This window comes from Rhipicephalus microplus, chromosome 4 (assembly GCF_043290135.1).
Source record: "Rhipicephalus microplus isolate Deutch F79 chromosome 4, USDA_Rmic, whole genome shotgun sequence".
Taxonomy (NCBI): Eukaryota; Metazoa; Arthropoda; class Arachnida; order Ixodida; family Ixodidae; genus Rhipicephalus; species Rhipicephalus microplus.
In genome coordinates, this window is record NC_134703.1 from 45,208,697 (window position 1) to 45,231,975 (window position 23,279).

Below are 23,279 nucleotides of genomic sequence, written 5' to 3' on the forward strand. Positions count from 1 at the left end.
GAACACGAAATGGACCTATATAGTGAGAGGCTACTAGCGAAATTGAACATGTGTGTGTGTGGTGTAGGCGGCAGCTTCAAACAGTTGTTGAGGTAGGAGAGTTAGCGGAGGCGGCTGGATAGCGGGATCAGGGGTGAGGGCTGTCGGGCGCTCGGTCCGATGGTCGGGCGGGCGATGGCTAAGGAGGCTAGGAAAACCAAGAGCGAGAGTGAGCTGCAGTCAAGTGCGAAGAATGCAAGCGCTGGTGCTACTTGGACGAAACAGCATTCACAAGTTTGGCCGACACGCAGAAGGCGAGCTTCGTGTGCAGGCTGTGCGAGGCACTGCAGGTGGCCGTGCAGCGCATGGAGGCTAGCATCGAGGGGCTTCAGGGGGGAGGGGAGCGTGGGCGGAATGGGAGCAGAGGATAGAACTCCAAAAACAGCTCGGAGCGTCGCGTAAGTGGGAGGAGGCTACCGCCAGCCTATTAGAGCAACGGGAAGGGCGGACCGAGCACTAGCAGTTCGGATCGAAGCTAAGGGCGCTTTGTCCCGGCCCCTAGCGGTGTGAGACGGAAGGGTGGTAGTGGTTAGAAGATGAGAAAAGGCACCTAATTTCTGCAACCCGGTCGGGAGCACGCCGCAGTGCCTGCGGGGAAGGGAAATGGAGAAAAGTGGAAAGAAGAGGAAAGATTAAGTGAGCAGTGGCACGGTCGTCATCAGCACGAGCAACAGTCCAAAAGCAAGGGTAGGGGTGGCAGAAGGCGTGGGTAGCTTAGAAGGCGACAGGCGGGAGGGAACATGCGAGAAAGGAGGTCAGGGAGGCCGCAGTGTCTGGCCACAGCACGGAGGCTCCGAGAACATACAGCTCGCCGGCGCGGCAGTCTTCGAGCAGGGCAGGAACACAGGACAGGCGGCAGAGAGAGAAACAGGTGAAACAAACAGGGGCGCCATCACAAACAGGAAGCCAGCGATTGGAGCGCAAAAGGGTCCTAGTGGTGGGGGACTCTAACGTGGCCAGGGTTAGGAATGGCGTCTTCACGATAGTGAAGGAAGATGTGAGAGTGAGGGTGGAGGCCCAGTCAGGGAAGAGCATAGGTGGATGCACTGGCCAAAGCTCAGGAGGTTGTAGAGGACAGCATGGAGGGCGAAAATCTTGTCATTATTCACTCAATGATGTGTTGAAGGGCAAGTATCAGAACCTTCAGAGACAGTTAGAGGATGGGATGCGTAAGCTCCGAGACGCCTCTGGGAGTGTGCATGCGACCATATGCACAGTCCCAAAGGTCTGGGGGCAGTCTCGTGGGATTGAAAGGAGGGTAGTGGAGGCCAACTGTGTGATCAAGGGTATAAGCCGGCAACTCGGATACTGCGTAATGGAGGTGAACCAAGACGTGTACGAGCCCGGCACTCGCCCCTTTGCACAGGATGGCATTCATTACAGTGGTGCATTGGGCAGGAGGGTTGGTAATAGGATGGGTCGTCAAGCCACAGCGTTTTTAGGGGGACCCAGAACCCTGAGGCCAACAGTGTAGCCAGAGACGGTTCTAAAGGGGCACAAATATTCAAGCCACATGGGGTCCGTGGGAAAAGAAATCGACGTTATGCACAAGGGCCGAGCTAAGTCAGACATAGGCTATATTAACATGCAGGGTGGCAGGAATAGGTAAAAGTAGGAAGAGATAGAAGAGCAGTTAAGGCCGGAGGAGCTGATGGTATATGGGGTTGTGGAGACACATCTTGGGACGTGGAGCCATAACCACCTTGCAATCCAGACTACGTATGGAAATATTGCAATAGAACAAAAGGCAGAAAAAAGGGGGGTGGAATTGGTGCATTTATACATAAAATTATGTGTTGGCAAAGAGTGAAGCATGGATGCATGGAACATTTATGGTTGAGAGGGAAAGTAGCTGTGCAGACGACACTCTTTGGTTTAAGTGTACTTGTGGACGGGAGCAAAGGCCAGAGAGGAAACCAGGCAATGGCGGATTGTATATCAAAGGAAATTGAGGAATTAGGAGGAGAGTGCAAGATAATTACACTAGGAGATATGAATGTTCACATAAAAGATATAGATGGGTATACCGACCCAACAGGCAAAATGATCATGGATATGTATGAAAGGCTTGATTTGATTATTTGCAACAGTACCAAAAAGTGTGAAGCGCAAATAACATGGGAGGTAGGAAGGCTGCAATCGACGATAGGTTATGCACTGATGCCACATAGGATGTATGATAGACTCAGGGGAATGCACATCGATGAATGTGGCTCCAGAAGTCTGGATAGTGATCACAAACACATCAAGCTAAGTTTTGGAAGAGCAGAGAAAGTGGGAAGGAGACAAGATGAGCAACTACAGAAAAATTTTTATTCTGAAAGGCAAATAGAAATAGCTACTAAACAAATTGAGAAGTTAATCACTGAGGAGAATAAAACAGTGTGGACATACACGAATCTAATTAGACTGAGCTAGATGTTGCTAAGGCACGTGACAAGTCACCCCGGAAAAGAAGACACAAACCCAAGAGTTGGATGCATGAGGAAGTTAAGAGAGCCATAGCAAAACGTCAGGAAGCCTCTAGGGAACACAGACAGGCTAAGCAGCGGGGTGAACCGACAGATGATGTTGAAAGAAAATGGGACATCTTTCTAAGCTGTAGAAGGAAAGCATCCTTTCTGATCAATGAAAATGTTAGAAGAAAGGGGGCTCAGTGACTGGCAGAAGTACATAAAAAAGATAGAAAGGCAGCTGCGAAATTTTGGAACCATCTAAACTCCATAAGAAATGAGACAAGCCTAGAGCAGAGGTTTATAACTACAGCTCAAGGTGCTAGGCTAAAAGGGGACAAAGCTATCGAATATATAAGAACAAGGGTGACAGAAAAATTTCAACAAAGAAGTGCCTTACTGCCTTATACACCACAATAGACAAGGATGGATCAAGTGTTGCAATGGCTTCATTTTGACAACGAAAGTAGGAAAGGGCTGAGAAGAGGGCTCCTAGCAGTACATCAACAGGCCCAGATGGCATTCCAGTTATGCTGATAAAGACAATGGGTTCGAAGTCTAAGCAGACTTTGAAAGAGGCAGAGAGCAAAACAATAATCGATGGTGAAGTCCCCGATGGATGGAAAGTTAGCGGGATGAGCATTATCTATAAAGGAAAGGGAGACAAAGCTGACATAAACAACTACCATCCTACAACAGTGACATCAGTGGTCTACAGGCTGGTGATGCAGATTATAAAGGAACGACTGCAGGCATGAATAGAGGATGAGGGGGCGCTGGGGGAACTGCTTAATGGGTTTCGGAAACACAGGAGGTCTGAGCAACTCCCACAGATATGTACTTTAACCCTTTGTGGTTCAAAACTTTTCCTCCATCAATTCATTCTGGTCAAAAATTAAAGGCTCGAAGCCAAGTAAAAGAAGTTGACTGATGCCTTCACAGATGAAGGGTAATGAAGGGAGAAAATGCTCATGTGAATCAACCACGAAAGAGCTTGTTCGGCAATGAATCAATCACGCAAGAACTCATTCGGCACTGTCTTACCACGGATCGCTGTAGCCATGTTGCGTTATTGGGCAGGGGCCGAAAATGTGCTACAGAGGGTTATAGGAAGCTGCAATAGCTATATTGCAATAAAGTGGATAGATGGGCAGGCTAGTTGGTGCTCTGTTTCTCATAAGAAAGTGCAACATCGCCATGCTTAATTCAACTGAAATTAAAGAGCATATCTCTACTTTAGCAATGTCTGATAATCTGTTTCTCTTTTCTTTCTCTCTCTTTTCAAGCACATTCCTCCGAATTCGAGCCATCAGGTGCTGTCAAAGATCTCAACGCATACGCTACAAAGTATAGAGAGCAGGTAAGCCATATTCCCAACTACAGTTTGACGGGTATATTATCAGAGCAAACATCACTGAAGAAACAGTTGTGTTTGTTTTATTTAATATGGAGAACGCAAGAAATATCGAAAACTTGACAAAGCTCTTACAGCCTTCAACATGAACAGCATTTGACATCAAACATTGACAAGATAACCAATTCTTGGCATGACAAGATAACCAATACTTGGCATTGTAATGAAAGCCTGTTATAAAAAAGCAGCACCTAGTGAGTGAATAGTTTCAAATGATATACAAGAATTCATCACAAACAAATACTCACAGCACCATTATTGGCAAGTTTAATATTAATTTAATCAGTCCTAACTGATATGTTATATTCGTTTCACTACAAGTAAGTTTCACTTTTGAAAGTCTAAGTCAATCATACAGATGTGCGAGTCAAAATCGCACCTGAAACAGCTATGCAAATAATAATTTACATTGAATATATAATACAGATAACCATGCTTGTTCAACCACTGCAAGATGGGAAGTGCAGTATAGTAGGGCAATGGCCATAACTGATTTCATTCAACTGTTGTGTTTCAACGTTGCTCTGCCATGACAAGGTTTACAAATATAAAGATAAATCATTAGGTCATCACCGATTTACGGCATGACATGCAAGATTTCGATCACTGTGCTACAATGCACTTGCCCTCTTAAATTGGGATAAGCTGCAGGGAATGTTTCTTTTCATTTTCATATACAGTGTTACATGATACACAAGAAATTGCATATTTTGACCCTTCAGCATGCTGTATTTTGTTTCACCATGCACAGGTTCTCATGGGGCTTCAAGGTGACTTACACTGCCGGAAGCTACATCCGTCATACAAGCTGCTAAACATGGCGTGCACTCTCGAGGGCGAACAGACTTCACTGTGTTGATAGCGATTGATGCCTGCTCTATGCAACGAATGCATGTGGAATACCACGAAGCAGCTTTGGCAGGGAGCCAGCTACGACTACAGAATCTTGCGTGTGTCGGGGCGCATCAGCGCTGTGCGTGTGTGTCTGTGGATATGTGCATCCATGATGTCGCTTCGGTGTGTGTGTGCCCAAAGCTTTCTTCACATTTATTTATGAGCTGCAAGAAGAAGATGGAGAGAGAGAGAGTGTGTGTTTTTTCCTAGAGCACACGAGAGGACTCTCCAACACTCCACGTCATCATCTTTTGAGCCACAAGAAGAATGAGAGAACTGACCGACTAAACACACAGGGACATACTTCACACTTAAAACGTACACGAAAAATTTCAGTTTCCGGAAGCAGGGTGTTCTTTGGTGCTTTGCTGCACGCCTCATCGTCTGCTAGTGCCCTTTTATTTATAACTATGTACTTGTGCCTCTGTGAAGAGAAGAAAAGTACTACGGACCACTGAACATGTGCTGCCATCTGGTGTTGTCGGCTGACCAATAGGAGCCAGCCAATCGGTGCGGAGAACGACGACCATGTCGGGGAACGCGAAATAATCAAGGCGAGGTGCACGCCTTGCGCGCACTGTACTTGACGAAGCTATTTTTCGTCACTCCGTCACATTTGAGAGAGGTGCAGGCTGCCGCAGTTGTTGTTCATCATATTTGTTTTCATGTACATTTTGTATATTAGTAGCGCCATTTTTTGAATAGTTTGTTTGTGTGGGGACAAGCACCAGCCATGAGGAGAGCACACTTGATCGTTGTTTGAGATTGCCAGCATTGCCCATTCTTGCATCAATGCTCATAGTCATTGGCGTGTTGATGCATTGAGGACAGCCTGCACCATTTATAAGTGTCACACAACTCGTTAGACTCATATTTACTTAGCACTTTTCTAAAAAAGACACAGTTGCAAATGTGTTTAAACATATATGCTGTACCTGTTAATGGCATTACACATTAGGAGCCAACAACTGTGACTTCTTATACCTATGGAGTTCCATTCGTTAGCATTTCGTTATGTAATTCATGTCCGTGATCAGACTGCAGACTACCACAATGATTGGGTTTTGTAGTGCAGAAATTATTCATTGAATTGAAATTGAAAAACTAGATATCAGCTGTCTACTTAAATGTTACTTCCACTATGGTCAACACTAAAGTTACCTTTTATACTTTTTTTTGCTGGGAATTCTCTGTGTAAATAAATGGGCCGCAGTGGTTAAATATATGAAAGGTGCTAAAGCTGTTTGTGAAGCATCACTGCAGTGGAAAAGTAACACCTATGTTTTCGTAAAAACAAAAAAAAAAATTTTGCAACAACTTATGGATTAGTTCATTTACGTGAGTACATGTTTTGCCAGTGATACACCGATCTCACATAACACACCCGGAGAAAAAAATCTGTATTAGAACCTTGTCATTTTCCGAAATATGCTATTGTATTTATCTGCTCGTGTCACTTCTCTTCAGTTTGGCCTTCATATAAAAACTACTGCTTTCACTCAATTATTTGGGATATTCGTGTAGAACAGGCAGATTTAGCATATAATGCATACTTTTAATGTACACTTCGTTTCACAGTCACAAAATACAAATGAGTGCGTACCATTTATCTGTGAAGTCAGTAACACTACTACTTTCTGGCATGACCAATTAGAACAAGGGTGGCTGGACAAATACATAGAAATAATGACAAAATGAGATTATTATGTGATAGTCATATAGTAAAGCATTGGATTGAATTATTGCAGTGCCACAGGCTTTTTTTTCTATACCTGTTCTTCTTGTTGAAGAACAGTCAAGTTTCCCACAAAATACGTGTAACTTAACCGCATTGGATTGAATTATTGCAGTGCCACAGGCTTTTTTTTTCTATACCTGTTCTTCTTGTTGAAGAACAGTCAAGTTTCCCACAAAATACGTGTAACTTAACCGCACCAGTTTCCAGAAATGTTTACCACGGTGCTACGATGGTTACAGTGCTCAGCAGCTGACCCAAAAGTTGAGTATTCGATACCAGCAAGGCCGTCAAATTTCAATAGAGGCGCTATCCTAAAGGTCCGTGTGCTATATTGTGTCAGCAGGTGTTTGAACACCAGATGGTCCAGATTTCTGGAGCCCTTTATAATAGCATGCCTCATTATTATTTCATAGTTTTGGGATGTAAAACCCCACATGTTATTTCCATTACATATTAGTTCTTGAGAACATGATCGGTAACAGCACAATACAACTGCGCGTATTTCGATGGTGGTAGAGTGAGCATGACACAACTCCCATAAATCGGGCTGCAAGCATGTAGTACATTCACAAGGAGCTGTCTGTGGCACGCAGTTCATGGTCTATGCACCCCTGATTTAAATATCGCTTATTTATGATTTTGTGCTAACAATTTCAGTTTTTGAACAAATGTACTTCTGCTTCGAATGCTTTGTTAAGGTTTCAATGCAGATTGTTAAAAAATAAACTGAGTTGAATGGTGAGAAGGTAGTTACTTGCGTGAGATAAAAAGGAAGCTCTGCACGCTATAGCTTATAGATGTGTGTTCAACCGTTACAGCATATGACACTTGGAGTCACCACGCATTGCTTCTGTCATTGCTGTCAAGCAAAACTTTCTGCGCTGTCCGCCGATTTTATTGAGGAATCGACAGCCTGTCCAACCACCTGCGGTCATATTTTTGATACTGACCCTCCCCTCGCCTTGAAGCTAATGAGAGACACGATGCAAAAGTGCTACGCAGCTTAAGTGCTTTGTCGTGTAGCATGTTTCTGTCCCCTGCCAATAAAAAAAAAATGCAGGCTCATGACTTGTTCTTTCTCCATTCTTTTCACTCTGTGAGTCAGTCATGCCAGAATATACACTGCACCCTGACTGCAAGGTGGCCTTCTGGGAAAAAAGGTACAATTCTTCGTAAAGCTCCAGATTTAACTTCCATGTGTATACTTTTAAAGGAACACTGAAGTCCAATAACCACTTATGTCAGCGTGAAAGCTAAATGTATGACAATGTCTAAAACGACAATATTATCAACAGCAGTGCCCTACTTGCAAGGAAATTTATTAAATGCGCAAGAACACATGCGTGACGAGTAGTGCATTCGCTAAATGATCCCGATCATGTCAGATTTCCCGCATCACTAGTAATCGAAATAGCTCCACTAGGTGAAGAACCTTTCGTGCATCAAGATGCATAATAAAATGCTACTTGTTTCTGTTCAAATAATGAAAAAAATAGCTTCCGTACGTTACTATGGAGAATGGCGCGAGTGGTGCAAAAGTTCAATTCCCGCCTGGTTAAACTAGTCTGGAAAATTCCAGTGACTGTAGGTAAACTGGGCAGGTCATTCTATCTAGCGGGGCCCAGTTGAACCAAGCACGTGCGCCTACCATATCGGAGGTCATGGGAGAAAATTGTTCATTGGCCGTTGCTGCCAATGTCAATTGGTTGCTGCTGTGGCTTCGGCTATTTTGGTTCTGCTGCTACCACACTGTGGCTGCTACTAGTTTCGGCGGGCGGGCAGTAACGCCGGCGTTGTGTATGGCAACAGTGACGTGAAAGGTTCCACTTGAGGCCGGTAATTTGAAGTGCTAACACGATGCGGACCACTAAAACGGGATTTCATTTGAAGATAAACACTTCCTTGGCACAAAAGTAGCCCTAGTAGGTTTCTGGATCGCTATTTCAACAATAAACTTAATATTTGTCTTTATTGCATGTTTCTTTGTTGTAGAAGATATGCACAAAGTTAGAAAAAATTAGATAGTATAAAAGAAGAACAAACAAAAAAAAAACTTGGACCATCTTCTCGAAGGCAACCCTGATTGAATGCGAAGCAGTGGCGGTGCACACGGCGTTGACTCGGTTGAAACGGGTGTTGACGCGGGGGTTGGAAGAATGGGTTGAAGCGAAACTAGGTGTAGCGTTTACTCGAGTAAACGACTTCGCCATTTGCGAACGCGCTTGGCTTCGCTAACCCTCTGAACGCCGGCGAATCGCATCGGTGGAAATTTCAGTGGTAGAAGCGTCCTTTCCGTCGCAGATAAACGAGGTGAAAGAGTACGTGTTACCACTCGATGTGCGCTCGAGCGTTGCGAGAGGTGTAAAGTTTGAAGAGAGAGAGGTGTCACGCACAGATATGCTTTAACGCGTACGTAATTAGGTGCACGTCAGGATTATAGCAAGTGAACCGACGAGTCGGCGGTGCAACTGGTGGCGTTTGTGGTAGCGGAGCGAGCGCGTGGCAGGCGAGGGAGAAAGTGAGGTCGGCGCGCACTGCGAGGGAGCAAGCCGTCCCTCATTCGGAGGGACAGCGTTACACTCGTTGCCAGAACGTCCTCCTCAATGGCCAATGATGCAACTTCGAAATATTAAAGAACAGAAAAAAATGCACGCCCGAGCAGGGGCTCGAACCCTGGACCGTTAGGTTAAAAGCCTAACGCTCTAACGACTGAGCTACCCGGGCATTTTTTTTTTCGTTAATGAATGAAATTATCACCAGTAAATTACACAGAACATACTTCATCAGAAGTCAGGCAAACACACACAAGCGTCAAGAACGGGAAGCCACTCCGGAACGGGGTCAAAAGTCTCGACAACACTGCGCACTTGAGCAGCTGCTTCTCGGAAGACAGATCTCGTCGACCGTGGTGGCTCGGCGTGTCTATCGATCATGCGACTTTTCCATAATTAATAAAGTCCCAACAACATAAACAGGTCGTAAGGAGCATTATCTGGGAGACTCTTTTTGAACGGAAGGAACCTAATACCGTGAGCTGTGATTGGAAGTTCTTTGGCGTTGTTATACCGAACGAAAGTAAAAAGAAGTAAAAAAAGCGCAATGAATAAGGGTTGTGCGTGTGTTTCCAGGGTGGTTCAACCATACTCGTGCGCACGTTTGCCTGTGTGCGTGTATATACACGCAAGCAAGTTTCTCACCCATCTCCGGCTACGCCCATGATATCCGTCCAAAAGCCACGTTATGACTATGAGAGACGCCGTAGTGGAGGGCTTCGAAAATTTAGACCATCTGGTGTTCGTTAACGCACTGACACTGCACAGTACACGGGCCTCCACCATTTCGCCTACATCGAAATGCGACCGCCGCGGTCTGGATCGAACCCGCCACTTTCGGGTACGCTACAGTGTACTACCACAGAGCACCTATACGCTGTACTACTTCGGATCAGCAGCCGTGTACGAAATTTAAGCAGGACTTTTCGTTCGCCTTGTTTCCATTTGCCGTACACGTGTGCTTCGCGTGATGTTTGAATGGTTATTATTATCACTCAACGTTCGATAATTAAGCTATGAAGAAATATACCTTGGATACAATTAATGGCTTAATTTGATATTGCTACTGCGGGACCGGGAGCGCGGCTTCAAAAAACATCACTGTCTCTTTCTGTTTTCTTTGTCTCTGTTCCTTGAAAGCAGCTCATGGCTAGAACACGATGCAATACCTCAAAAAGAAAGAAATGCACGCCCGAGCAGGGGCTAGAACCCTGGACTGTTAGGTTAAGAGCCTAACACTCTACCGACTGAGCTACCCGGGCTGCTGGTGAGTCGTACCAATATTCAAGAAAGAATTGAAAAAAAGTTTCCTACGAAGTTCCGCAGGGCTGTCAGAGCGTGTCTGTATCCAGTTAGTGGCTGCTACTTCGCACGTGGTCGAGGCTCCTTGCCTGCCGGACAGTGCCAATTGAAGCGTTAGCAAAAAAAAAAAAAAATGGCAGCATATAAACGGCGTGAATGATGGAGTGGGGTGCGAAGCGTCCGTCCGTCCATGCATCTGTGTGACCGTCCATGCGTCCATCCGTTCGTCCGTGCGTGCGTCTGTTCGTGCATTCGCACGTCCGTCTGTGCGTCCATCCCTGCGTTCGACCATTCATCCGCCCCTGCGTCCTTTCATGAGTCCATGCAGCCATCTGTGCGCCCGTCCATGCATATGTCTGTGTGTCCGTTCGTCCATCTAGTCAACAGTCCAAATACCACCATCTCGCATCTTTTCATCATATATTCCGCTTGTAGAAGCACCGCCATCCAGTGTACATTCCAAGGACTAAACGAGAGGTGCCACACGCACACTTTATTACGGCTTGCGCTTCGTGTCCACTTCCCACCTTTAACCACCTCGAGTTCATGGTATATACTAGTTCACTGTATTCATGGCACTGTGGCCCAACGCTCGCTAAACCTTTCTAAAACCAAGGAGGTTACGCTCAGCGAGTATAACGTGGCAACCCTTTCTTGTTAGATAGGTCTCAATGTACATGCCAATGGCTGCTAATGGGGAATGAGAGACAGGAGCATTCGGCTTTTATTTAACGCGCACGCTGCGAATTTTTTATTGTTCAACAACGCACAGGAGAAATCTCCCACCGGCACCACCTTGCAGGTCAAAGTGTAAAATATGTTACGTACTACGACGAGGGACGAACGGGTGCCGCTTTAAGGAGCTTCGCCCCTAAAAAGACCGTTTTAGGATAACAATTCATCACAAAGCTCCACCGAACATCTACTATGGACAAGACCTTCTAACATAGCCACTTGTATGCCCACTGCGTATGCGCCTGTATTTAGAATAAGGACGTCTCGTCTTGAATGTATCTTTTTAAATGTCTGAATGTCGCCTAGGTACTACGGAACACCATGACCATTGGCCCACTAGCAGACGCTAAGTGCTTGCTTGACTTGGCTCCAGGCCGATTTTGAGGCCTGGCTGAAGAACGCATTTCAATCCATGACAAGCCGATTGCCGTGCTGTTTTGTGGTTGCAATTATGGCAGTTGCCGGCAGCCGCGAAGCTGAGTTTGATGACTGTGATTACACCAACAAGGATCTGTTTTCTGTTATAGCTCCACCAGGTGAAGGTAAGAAAACGCTAGTATTTCCCATAAATTCTGGATTGTGTCATTTCACGTAGAAGTGTTACGCGTGCGATCGTAGTTCGGTGCTCTACTTCCTACTTTCGTTTCCGAGTGTAAACACACACGAAATTGTCAACTTAACCATGTTTACAAATGTCAGTGTTGGGGAATCATTTAGGGGAATAGTCAGTAAACTGTATATAGAGAAATTCTGGGTCCGCAATACTCGTTTTAGTGTTCGATTGCGCTGTGCATTGAATGTCAAAGTAAGCGACTGCGAAAGTGTCACGTAGGCATCTGAAATCAGACAATAAAAACAATAAAATAACATGTCTCAACAAAAACAACAACAACAGTGTGGCTGATTATTTGTCTGTAACAACGTGTCATTGTAATTGCGGACGAGTATTTTTTTGTTCTTGGGGGAGAAAGAGGGGATGGGGTGGCCTTTTCTGATTAACATAAACCGATTGATCTTGCTAATATTCGTTTTTGTGCATCATAATTTCAGCTGACGCATGGAGGGAGAACGCTGATATAACCTCCTACGTGCAAGAATTGAGCTCTTACGACGTCCAAAGGCTAAGTATGAATATCTGTGCACCACACTGCCTTTAGAGCCCACAAATAACAATAAAGCAACAAGGTGTCTGATGCGAGAACTCAAATCTTCCATTTGCTCACGATTGTTCATATTGTGTCGTTTGCTACAGTTACCGCGAAGCCATGCCACTTGAAATGAAGTCGCCGTGCATCCGTCATTTCTACGAAATTGGGCATATTTGCTACCGCGCCACATGCGGCGGCGCAGTAGCAAATATGCAAATTAGAGGAGGAAGTGGTGTCGTTCCTTCTATTGCCTACACTCCTGTCACGAGTATATCTCTATTGAGGGCTTTCTTCTTGATACATGTCTTATCTTGGGACATATCAGCGAACAATGATTGCTTGCAAAAAGTATATTGCTGCTATCACAGCTTCGGCTGGCGCAACAACATAAAGTGACAAAAAAAGTAAAAATGCAGCAAGAGTCGCGAGAAATAGACGGAATGGCATCGCACTCTATTTTTATTTTTCACATTTCATCACTGTGTTGTGCTGGATGTGTGGAACGAAGCTATTTGTCATGCTCCTTTCATAAAAATGAACACTGTATTGAATACACCTTCCATGTTTTTTTTTACGTTTATTTACAGCTTCACATTTATTTCATTTACTTGACCGCCCTCAGTCGTTGATTTCATGCTGAATCTCATATGCTGGAAACACACATGGTGTACCCAAACAAAGTTGTGTCGCACGACAGATCCTGTTCATAATTTATTAGATTCTGTTGGCACCTACCCCAATTAATGAATACATACCTAATATCTGGAACACAAGTGACCTGAACTTCTAGAAAGATTGCAAACTGAGAAAATACATTTAGAAACAGCCATAACTTCAAAAAGACTCGTGCAACTCTTTAGTCCTTGTTGCATTTTTCTCTATGGCAGGATTGCTCCTAACATTGTAGCATGCTTATAACTGTGCCATTGTTGTAATTAGAATATTGATAGTTGCCTTTGCCAAAAAGATGAAATATATGAGTATTTGTGTCAATTATCTGCATTCATGTGTGGCAGCTGGAGGATACATTCATGAAAGGCAAATTTGACATTCACCTAAATGTTGCAGAAAAGTTGCATTGTTCTTCTATTTCACTGATTTATCACTTTCACGATGTCATCGGTCTTAATTCAATCATCTTGGGAGGCATGGAAACAAAATGGCACTTTTACATGCATTCTTTCGAGCTGAACTTAATTGTGACAACACAACACACACGCTAATGTATTCCAGCAGCTGAAGCCATGGCTATTGCTAGTTTGCTTGTAGCAAATTTCTCCCCCACACTTTTTGCATATTCTTCCTTTTCCTTTGCCTCTTGAACTATCTCAAACACACTTTGCATCTTGAACAGCTCGGGAACCAGAGCGACTGGCAGAGGAGAAAGCTCAGGTCTTGGAGCAGACACAGAAGCTGGCCTTTGAGAATTACAAGACCTTCATTAAGACAGCACAGTGCTCCAAGGACATCTTTAAAGAGGTGAGATGCCTGAAACCTATAGCGAGTTCATTCAGACACGTATGCAGTAGCTTGAGTGGCAGTTTTTTATGCTAAAGATGAGAAGTTCCATTCTCTAACCAGTTCTTGAAAAATCATTTTGTGATATCTGTTGTAGCTTCTTATACATTTGCTCTTCCATTAAATCGCATTCTTAAGATATTCAAGCAAACGACTGGAGGATGGCAAACCATATCTTTAGAAATCCGCTTTGTGGTTGCATATTCTTGAAAGAAAAATTGTTGTATACCCTGTCGTGGTACGATGTCATAATGGCTTCTGCAGAAATAGTTTGTCATATTCAGTATTCACGAGTTTGAGTTACGGATTACATCACCCTTGTACTGGCTTCCACGAACCTCCTGAATAGCTCACACGTTAGAGTCACTGCCCTAGAGAAGTGTTGGTCTCGGGTTTGAGTCCCGGACAAGAACGGAATTTTTTGCCAGCTATAGAGCTCTCTTTTTGATGAAATACGTGTGGATTTCCTCTGTCTGTGTATGCTACACAAGTTGTATCAGAACTGGACAACAGTTTCCCTTTCACGAATGGAGGTCTATTTGACCTCTACGATTGAAGCAAAGAAACAGTTCTCTTCGGGCTATCCTATCAATGTCATCCTCATGCCATCATCGTTTGTTCATGTCGTGCTGCAGTTGTTATGCTGTAGCAATTTTATGGTGCCATTAAGCCATACTGCTGTTGTTGCCGAGCCGGTCTCATCTTCGTATCGTATTGGCTACGAGCTATCATGGCATCTGATGAAACGTGTGGGTGATGATTTGAGCTTCCATCATTTCAAGGCCAACTCCGGCGATTTTTTGACCATGTCAAGGTAATGGAGTTTCTATGTTCCTGAGCATGGAGGAAGGAAAAATATAGGAGAGGCCATGACGTCATATTCGTGAAGCCGCCGCATCCCAAACACCCGCACTACTTCCTAGCGGCGAAGCAGATAAACACTTCACGATTTCCGGCGACCAACCGCCGCAGCAGCCTTGGAAGCGGTGTTCTCTGCCGACAGCGAATCAATCCACGAGAGATGCTTCTTTTGCGTGTTTTTTTTTAGAAAAGCTGTGCGATTCCCAGCTGTAGTGTATACTCGGTGCGAATCGCGTGCACCGCCGGATCTACCTGGTGGCACTTTTCACGTATGTTCGCTTCACTGCTGATAGCATTTGCATGCGGAGCTCTCAGCTGTACGCTCCGTTAGTTCTTACTCATTGTGTCAACTGTTATGCGTGTATGTAACTGTATGTGTTGTGTGTTTATCATTGAATAATCATTGTCATCACCCGGCAACTGGAGTAGCCTGTCAGGTGAAAAACCAAGCAAACCTCTCCGCCTCCCCATTAAAATAATTCTCCCTCTCTCTCTCAACTGAGAAGACACGCAAGCTTTCATTTTTACTGTTGTAGGCATCATGTTGCGTTTTTAGAAGTTGTGTCATTCATCTGGAAGGACAATAAACTTTTCTTGTTACCGGACTAAGTGCGTATGCATTATACGGTGTGCGCTCGCTGCATGTTACTTGTGTGCGCACGGGAAATACACACTTTACGTGCAGGATCACGTGTACAATACAGCTGTGCCTTCTTACCGACGTGAAGTAAGTCAAGTACTAGGCTGGCGTTGCGCGGAATAGCTACGAAGCAAGCTCTCAAAATCATGCATTGCCACAGTGACACTATATACGAGCAAAGAACTGCTTATCAGCCCATAGATCAGAAAATATGGCTAAGAGAGAGAGAGAAAAAAAAAGGCCTTGTGGTGAGCAGAACGCGTAAGTCACTGCCGGGTGAGTTCGAATACGATCATGCAGGGGCTGAATGATTTTCATTCCGACACATACCGGTGCTTTCTGTGCCGTTGCACAAAAACACTCCACGAAGTATTTCAGCACACCGTGCTCGGGCCTTCCATGCACAAACAGTCTGGGAAAGGTGTGCTCGCAACATTTTACTGCATGCAAACCATACAGTATGCGTTAAGATAATGCCAGGACTATATAAGTGAAACAGCGCTGAGAGCATGCCGCGGAGCGTCTGCTGTTTTTTTTTTGCACCATACCGGTTTGTTTGCACCATAAGTTTGACGTCACTTCCGCCACACTTCTCGCAATGCATTGGGTTAGGATAGGGCCTCTCCTTAGTTTTTTCTTCCTTCATGTTCCTGACACACTCTTGTCATGAGCCCAATAACTGAAATTCTCAGGATATTTGAAAATAATTTTTAATAAGCAAAAAGGTGCAATACCGAAATCGAAACACAACGAAGTGCCCTGTCTGCATATGAAGTACTATTTAGCAAGAACCGGAGGCCGTATACTGGTCCTGCCGGCGCGAAGTATGAAAACTGTGAAAACCAGACCAGTGAAACGCCGACCAGACACCACAGAGGAAGGAAGAGGGCTTTCCCGTGCTATACCCGTGCCAAACACTGCCGTTGTCGCCTCGTGGCCAGCTCAATAAACGCTGTAGTGGCCAAAGTAGCGATGTCATTGGCTTCGTTACTTCAGTTGACATGGAAAACACGACGTCAAACAGACAGTGTTGCCAATAATTCTGCCAAGCAAGGTGAGATTTTTGAGGCAACCTTTCAAATTCCTTTGCAAATAATTTGCGCATCTTTCGAGCCTGTAATTTGGCATAAATGACAGAAATGTCCAAAGGAATGTGCCCAGCGGATTTCACTGAGATTGATTGACCTCTAAAAATCGCCGGTGTTGGCCTTTAATGCTGTTATTACTGTCAGCTGTATGCTTTAAAAGTATCCCCAGTGTCTCTATTTGATTTGTGCGATTCACAATAGCACTTCAACCACTTCATCTTTGATGGTCTTTTGAATAATATTTTGAAATTAACTTGTATTAACCTCATCATTGTTAAGTATGAAAGATTGAAAATTGGGAAAAAAGAAAAAGAAGAGTGGACAGAAAGTGATGCTAACACATTCGTAAATTCTTCTAGGAGGAATTTATTTCTTTGTAGAATATTGTCACTGGTTCAAACTTGTTAACAGAGGTTGGAAAAAAACAAACACATTGATAGTGAAGACTGTCTCTTATGGTGCAAACTTTAATCATAAGAGCTGCTCTCAGTTCTGCTTTTGTTCTTTTTTTGCCAATACCTTGATAGTTCAGCGTGGTTGAAAGTAAGTTGGACGCCTTACAAGAGAAGCTGCCGGAATTCGCCAAGAAATGCCAGCAGTTTGGCCAGCAGTCACAGCAAATCACCACAAGGTGAGAATTCAAAATTTCTCTTGTGGCCTTTCTTCTGAATTGTTTTACAGCAAAATCTCGTGAATTCGACCCCCATTAATTCGGAATTTCAGTTAATTCGGCCACGGCGTCTGGTCTTGTTCAAAATGTACATTGTTCTGTGGCTGAAAACTCTCATTAATTTGGACAATTTCGGCTGCGCTTCAGTTAATTTGAACACCCGTCTGCGGTCGATTCACGACGGAGAGGAAGCAGCAGCGGATTCTGCCCGCCAAATCGACGGCGAACCTAAACAATTTTGGGATCGGATCGTGGCCTCTGAGATTCAAAACTTCGTCCATAGGTTATACAGCTCGAAGGTGCCCCCCCCCCCCAAAACACATGGTGGTTTAAACAATCAAAATGAAAGGCAGTGCATCGCTACTGTGGTGAGCAACAGGCAACCTACGGATTTGCCTTTCCTTTTTTTTTGCGGGTTGAACACGTTTGTGTGACAGTTGAGTTCGATCGCTCACCCCTAGTGTGCTTTAAATTATTTATCTCTACGTAATCAGTGCCATCTGCAGTCTTATTGTTTGCTGTTTTTTGAAAAGTTCGCCAGTTTTTATTTCATTTTTATCACCGTGTATTTTTTTGTGTGTGTGTTTGTGTTGTCTACTTCATGTGCGCGCGTGACCACCGTGCGAGCAAAGCCACGACGGCTTCCCCTTCGTCTCCTGCAGCCCCAACCGCCCCAACCCCCGCAGCGAAGAGAGCGAAGTACGAAGTAAAGGATTTGGCTGCGAAGGTGAAAATATTGAAGGCATTGCAAGCGAGAGCATCTCGAAAAGAAGTGATGGAAAAGTTCAATGTGAGGAAAAGCACGCTGAGCACAAATGTGAAGACCGAAGAGCAGATTATGCAAGCGTATGACGGGGACATGTTTGGCGGCCAAAGGAAGAGGCTTCGAACGGCAGCGCATCCGAAGCTAGAAGAAGAACTGTTGCGCTATTTGCCGTTTTGCGCGACACGGGTTTGCCTTTGAGCGGCTTCTTTATCTGCACACAAGCAGAGAAGTTCGCAGTGATTATGAACATTCACTCCTTCAATGCGTTGGAAGGCTGGTTCGACTGCTTCAAGAAGCGACACGGGCTGGTGTTCCGCAACGTGTGTGGTGAAAGAGGTGCGGTTGGCGAAAGTGTTGTGCAGGACTGGCAGTCTGGACTATCTGCGCGCCTTTCTACATACGAGCCGTGCAACATTTTCAACGCAGATGAGACAGCGCTGTTCTATAAGGCTCTGCATGACAAGACAATCGCGTTGAAGGGGGACCCGTGTGTCGGTGGAAAACGAAGTAAAGAGCGTGTGACTGTTCTTCTGGCTGCTAATATGACCGGCACAGAGCGGCTGCCTCTGCTGGTGATCGGGAAGGCTGCGAAGACAAGATGTTTTAAGAATATTAAGCAGCTGCCTGTCGACTACTGGTTCAACAGAAAGGCTTGGATGACTAGCTGCGTCAGCTCGACCACCGCTTTGCAGCCAAGGCTCGGAAGCTGTTGTTTTTGCTAGACAACTGAAGTGCGCACACGAAGGTGTTCAGGCTCGAGAACATTAAACTGCTATTCCTGCCTCCGAACACAACGGCTTCCCTGCAGCCGATGGACCAGGGAATCATAAAGTTTGTAAAAAGCCGCTATTGATGGCAGGTACTTTAGAGGATGTTGCTCTGCATGGAGTCAGGCAAGCAGTACAAAGTAAGCCTGCTAAGTGCAATCCACATGCTGACATACGTGTGGAACAACACACCTCCTGCAGTAGTTTAGGCATAGCGGCTTCTTGCACGACGCTGCTGATCCGGGGGCGGTGGTCGATGAGGAAACTGGCAAAGAGCAAGACGACCGCTATGTGAGCATCATGCCAGCTGATGTGCCCCTGGGCGATTACTTCACAATTAACAGCGATGTTGCCGTGGCCGGCACAGTGACCGACAGTGATATCGTCGCCGAAGTCTTGAAGAGGAATCGGCTGATGTGGACATAAGTGATGCTGACGCGCGTCCACGCCACACTATGACAGAGGCAGCACATGCGTTGGCTGTTTTGGAGGACATATGCATGCTTTCCTCAGACAGTGTGCACGGACTAAGTGACCTGCAGGAACTTCGCAAAATTGGGACTTCGTTGCACATTGTGTTCGTGAAGCAAACCGCGATCACTGTCTTTTTTAATAAATAAAAGTCTGATAGTGTAGGAGACATTTTTCAAGTGCTTTATTCGTACTCACGATAATTCATACCCTAGGTTAATTTGGGCATTCTCTCTGGTACTGTGAAATCTGAATTAACGGCGTTTTACATTATTTATGCTGTTTACCTTCTTCTTCTTTAGCTGTATTGAGTGTTTCCAAGGTGTTGGTCATATGCAGGTGCTAGAATGGGTAAGTAAACTTAGGAAGGACTTTTCGGAAATTTATGAGTGCTTTAGTTTTCATCGTTGTGTACATATTTAGTAGACGTGAACTGTACCTCCAATCGTGAACACACAAGAGTTGAACACCATAGAACTAAATTGTGCGCCAATTTGAGTTTTTGATTTAATACAGTGGTTATGACACTCGTCTACTAACCCGAAGGGCACTAGTTCAATCCGGGTAGTGGCTGTTGCGTTTCGCTGGCGGCAAAACGATAGAAGCTCATGTACTTAAATTCAAGCACAAGTTAAAGAATCCCAGATGGTCAAAATTTCCGGAGCCCTCCAGTATTACATGCCTTAGCTTTCTTAGGAAAAGAGGGCAACGAAATTACAAAATCTTCTAGTATCGCCGCGAGTAATCAGAGTGTACTGTTATTTTCTCAGAGCATCACTCTGGAGTACCGCTGAATATAAGTGTTGTTATAGCAAAAAAGAATCACGGACAACCACGGTGTATCACCGAATTTACCAATCTGTAAAATTAAGTTGTCATGAATATTTAAAAAAAATTTCATGTGATCATTGGTTCCGTAGCGGGTGAGGGTGGCTTCCAGGTGATAATGGAAAGGAAAAGCAGAAATCAGTCATGTACTTAAATTGAAGTACACATTAATAAAACCCCAGGATGTCATAATGAATCTCTAGTCTTTTGCTACGTTGTGCCTTGTAATCTTGTTGTGGTTTCGAAATATGAATTTTGACACTTCATTTTATTTGCCCTATATTTGCATAACCCAAACCCTCACCTTCGTTTGCATCTGACAAATTTGTCGAAAGTTTGTATTGTGCACTCGTCTCTCGTATTGTCATACTGTTTTGTAAGCAGTAGGAAAAAGAACACTGTAGCGTTGGAAACAACCTTCTTCAACCCGGTGCCATTTTGTGCTCTCCTTGTGCTTTCTTAGATGGCGCCAGATGTCCCAGATGCTGTCCAAGCATCCACAGTTGTTGGAAGTGTTGGAACTGTCGCAGCTCATGGAGACGTGCGTGCGTAACGGTTGCTACGATGAGGCCTTGGAGTTGGCTGCCTACGTGCGGCGGCTTGAGAAGAAGCATGCGGCAGCTATTCCTCTCATAGCGGTCTGTCTCATTCTGTCATTTTCTGCTCTTTGGACACCATGAAGTTTCTCGCTACTCGTAGCTTGCGATTCAATTCTGCCTAGGGATGAGCAAATAGCAAACTCGAGGTTCGAAACGAATTCAAAGTGTATAGTGATTTCGTTGAATAATTTGAATTGAATAATTTGAATATTGTATATTGCATTTTATAAAGAATAATGACCGTTTTTTTGTAATGACCTAACTAGCAGATATTTTTTAAGAATCGGAACTAAGCACGTACAGGTTTCACTTTCTTTATTCGAAGAAAAGTTGCATAGTCGCATTAAATAGTACTAGGGCACATGTCTTAAGTTGTGAAATGCATTATATTTCCTTAAAAACTATTTAATCGAGGTGCAGGTAATATGTGCTATTTACCTTACAGTGCGACTTCGCAGCTGTGTTGATGTCCCCTGAAACGGTGTATTGATGGCACAGCGGTCCAATGCTGCCGTGAAACAACCTTTTTGGAGGGTGCAGGAGTGGAGCTGTTGATTGATATGTGGGGTTTAACGTCCCAAAGCGACCATATGATTATGAGAGACGCCGTAGTGGAGGGCTCCGGAAATTTCGACCACCTGGGGTTTATTAACGTGCACCCAAATCTGAGCACACAGGCCTACAACAGTCCCGCCTCCATCGGAAATGCAGCCGCTGCAGCCGGGTTTCGATCCCGCGACCTGCGGGTCGAGTGCAGCTGTTACATGTGGTCAAATATACTAATCGTTGGGTAAAAAATTGTTGGCACAAACTTTCAAGTTTGTGCCAATGATGTTTTACCCAGCTACACACCAACTAGCCTGACAGCATACCTTACTATACTAATCGTTCATTTTGACTACTTAAATTCTGACCAATATAAATTCATGTCATAGCGAATTCGGATACTGGTATACTCATTTGAATATTTGGAGTGCTTGAATAGTCGCCCATACCTAGTTATGGCACAATTTAGGGCATCTTCAAATGCAGCAGAATCTCAGTAAATGGAAATCTAAACAAAACAGTTCTCTTTATGCTGGTTGATTTTGTATTTTAGTGTGGTACCGTATTGTACCTTTGTCGGTAAGTGAAAGTCATGTGAAAAGGAACACATTTTTCAAGTACCTCCAGTTTCCACTTGAGATTATACTGTACTTGGCACTGACAGTTGTTCTACCATTTTTGATGTATAGGAGGCGTGTTAACTCTTTAAATGTTAACATAGCTAACAACCATTTCATAACATTTTTCCTTTATTTTGGCTGAATGATGAGTATGTGTAACTCTCGGAGGCAGAGTAAGTGAGCTTGATTATGATGGTGGCAAGAGCCATGTGCAGCTTTTCGTAGTTTTCTATAAATTGCAAGCTTGTGTCGGTGCCATTGTGATGCCGTTTTGTGCTGGTTGATGTGGAAGCATCTGCAGAAGTATGTGCAGGGAAGAAAGTTTTATTGTGACAGCAGTTGCATCAACAAATTAAGCACGGCCAAGCTACTGAGAGGTGTCGTGGACACTCCTGTAGTTGCTTATTGCGTAAGAACAATATTAATGCTCCACCCACAGAATATCAGTGTGCCTTCCCTTCATCTGTGAAAGGTGCAGCTAGTTTCCACTCAAATCGCAAGTACTTTTTCTTGGCTAATGTAAACACTACACTCATTACGAGTGAAAGGTTCATCATTACTACCTGAAACATTAAATTTGGCTGAGCAGCAAGTGTTATAATTCTCGACACAAATTACCAGGATGTTCAAGAGTCTGCCCTACAGCTACCGGTGCAAACGTGTGTCTGTTGGAGAAAGTCAACAATCTGAATCACTCAGCAAGTATTTTACATTGCCAAATTGATTCAGTGCTATTGAATTGAACATGTATGAAGATTGTCTGTGGGATGCACAGCAGTGACTGTGGTTGTAAACAAGTACAGCACCTCTACATGTGTCATTTCGGGCGTGACAGGTTCCAACAGCCAGACAGGAAATTAAAAAAAAACATACAGCTCTTCATAGAGCGAGTATACACCTGCTAATTATAAGTGCAAAATGAGCGTGCATGGAAATAATAAACAAATCAGTGAATTGAGGGGATGGAGAGAGTAATTAGTGAGTGAGTGCATCAATCAATCTTCAACTCGTTTCAGAGCATTGGTGCAGAAGTCCGTGAGTCCCAACAGCTGATGCTTAGTCAGCTGGTTGGACAGTTGCGGTCCAACATTCAGCTGCCAGCGTGCCTCAAGGTCATCGGCTACCTGCGCCGCATGGATGTTTACTCTGAGGCAGAGCTACGTGTCCGCTTTCTGCAGGTAATGCGCATCGTTTGGTGAAAACGCCAAGCATCGCCAATGTTCTGTTTTGTCAATGTGAAAACTTCACTCTGTCTATTCTTCGTTTCATACATCAGGTGCAACGCTGTGAAAGCTATGCAAGAAGTTCGACCAGCAAAACCCATAACTCCACTCGTTTTGTGGCAGCTTGCGTGACATCTAATTAGTGCCGGTTCACCCTCGCGTTTTCTTGTGTTCCCCTTTTGCGCGACTGGTGACCAGAAAAAACGGGGTGGGCACAAAAGAACATGGGTACCGAAGAACCCTGTGGTGTCCTATGCGGCACTGACACTGAAAGTCCAGGTGGCCGCCATCGTGACGTACCCAGAGTAGAGAGCCTGTATGAGACGTCACGTGAAAACTAAGCTTTACAGCCACATAATAACAGATGTTCAATGGCGTTTTTGTTTGTGAGCCAAATATTATCTTAA

General features: G+C 44.5%; 2 protein-coding genes and 2 non-coding genes across 7 annotated transcripts in view; 2 read left to right on the forward strand and 2 right to left on the reverse strand.

Annotated features, from left to right (window-relative positions):
- The window catches only part of LOC119172633 (uncharacterized), a 76,867-nt gene extending 69,264 nt beyond the window's left edge, over positions 1 to 7,603 (forward strand). For all 3 annotated transcript variants that reach the window (XM_075892678.1, XM_075892680.1, XM_075892679.1), the window contains 2 exons: positions 3,779 to 3,852; positions 4,658 to 7,603. In XM_075892678.1, coding sequence (XP_075748793.1) covers positions 3,779 to 3,852; positions 4,658 to 4,765 — 182 coding nt within the window. In that variant the 3' untranslated portion in view covers positions 4,766 to 7,603. The remainder of the gene's footprint in view (positions 1 to 3,778; positions 3,853 to 4,657) is intronic.
- Positions 7,604 to 9,189: 1,586 nt separating this feature from the next.
- On the reverse strand, positions 9,190 to 9,262 carry TRNAK-UUU (transfer RNA lysine (anticodon UUU)). Its single transcript has one exon. It is a non-coding gene; the product is annotated as a tRNA-Lys (tRNA).
- Positions 9,263 to 10,279: 1,017 nt separating this feature from the next.
- Positions 10,280 to 10,352, reverse strand: TRNAK-CUU (transfer RNA lysine (anticodon UUU)). Its single transcript has one exon. It is a non-coding gene; the product is annotated as a tRNA-Lys (tRNA).
- A 1,174-nt stretch (positions 10,353 to 11,526) lies between these two features.
- The window catches only part of Cog8 (conserved oligomeric Golgi complex subunit 8), a 38,181-nt gene continuing 26,428 nt past the window's right edge, over positions 11,527 to 23,279 (forward strand). The window contains exons 1-6 of one of the 2 annotated variants that reach the window (XM_075892682.1): positions 11,527 to 11,669; positions 12,178 to 12,252; positions 13,630 to 13,754; positions 16,910 to 17,013; positions 20,348 to 20,522; positions 22,666 to 22,827. In XM_075892682.1, coding sequence (XP_075748797.1) covers positions 11,540 to 11,669; positions 12,178 to 12,252; positions 13,630 to 13,754; positions 16,910 to 17,013; positions 20,348 to 20,522; positions 22,666 to 22,827 — 771 coding nt within the window. In that variant the 5' untranslated portion in view covers positions 11,527 to 11,539. The remainder of the gene's footprint in view (positions 11,670 to 12,177; positions 12,253 to 13,629; positions 13,755 to 16,909; positions 17,014 to 20,347; positions 20,523 to 22,665; positions 22,828 to 23,279) is intronic. The other variant, XM_037422853.2, reaches the window with a different exon arrangement.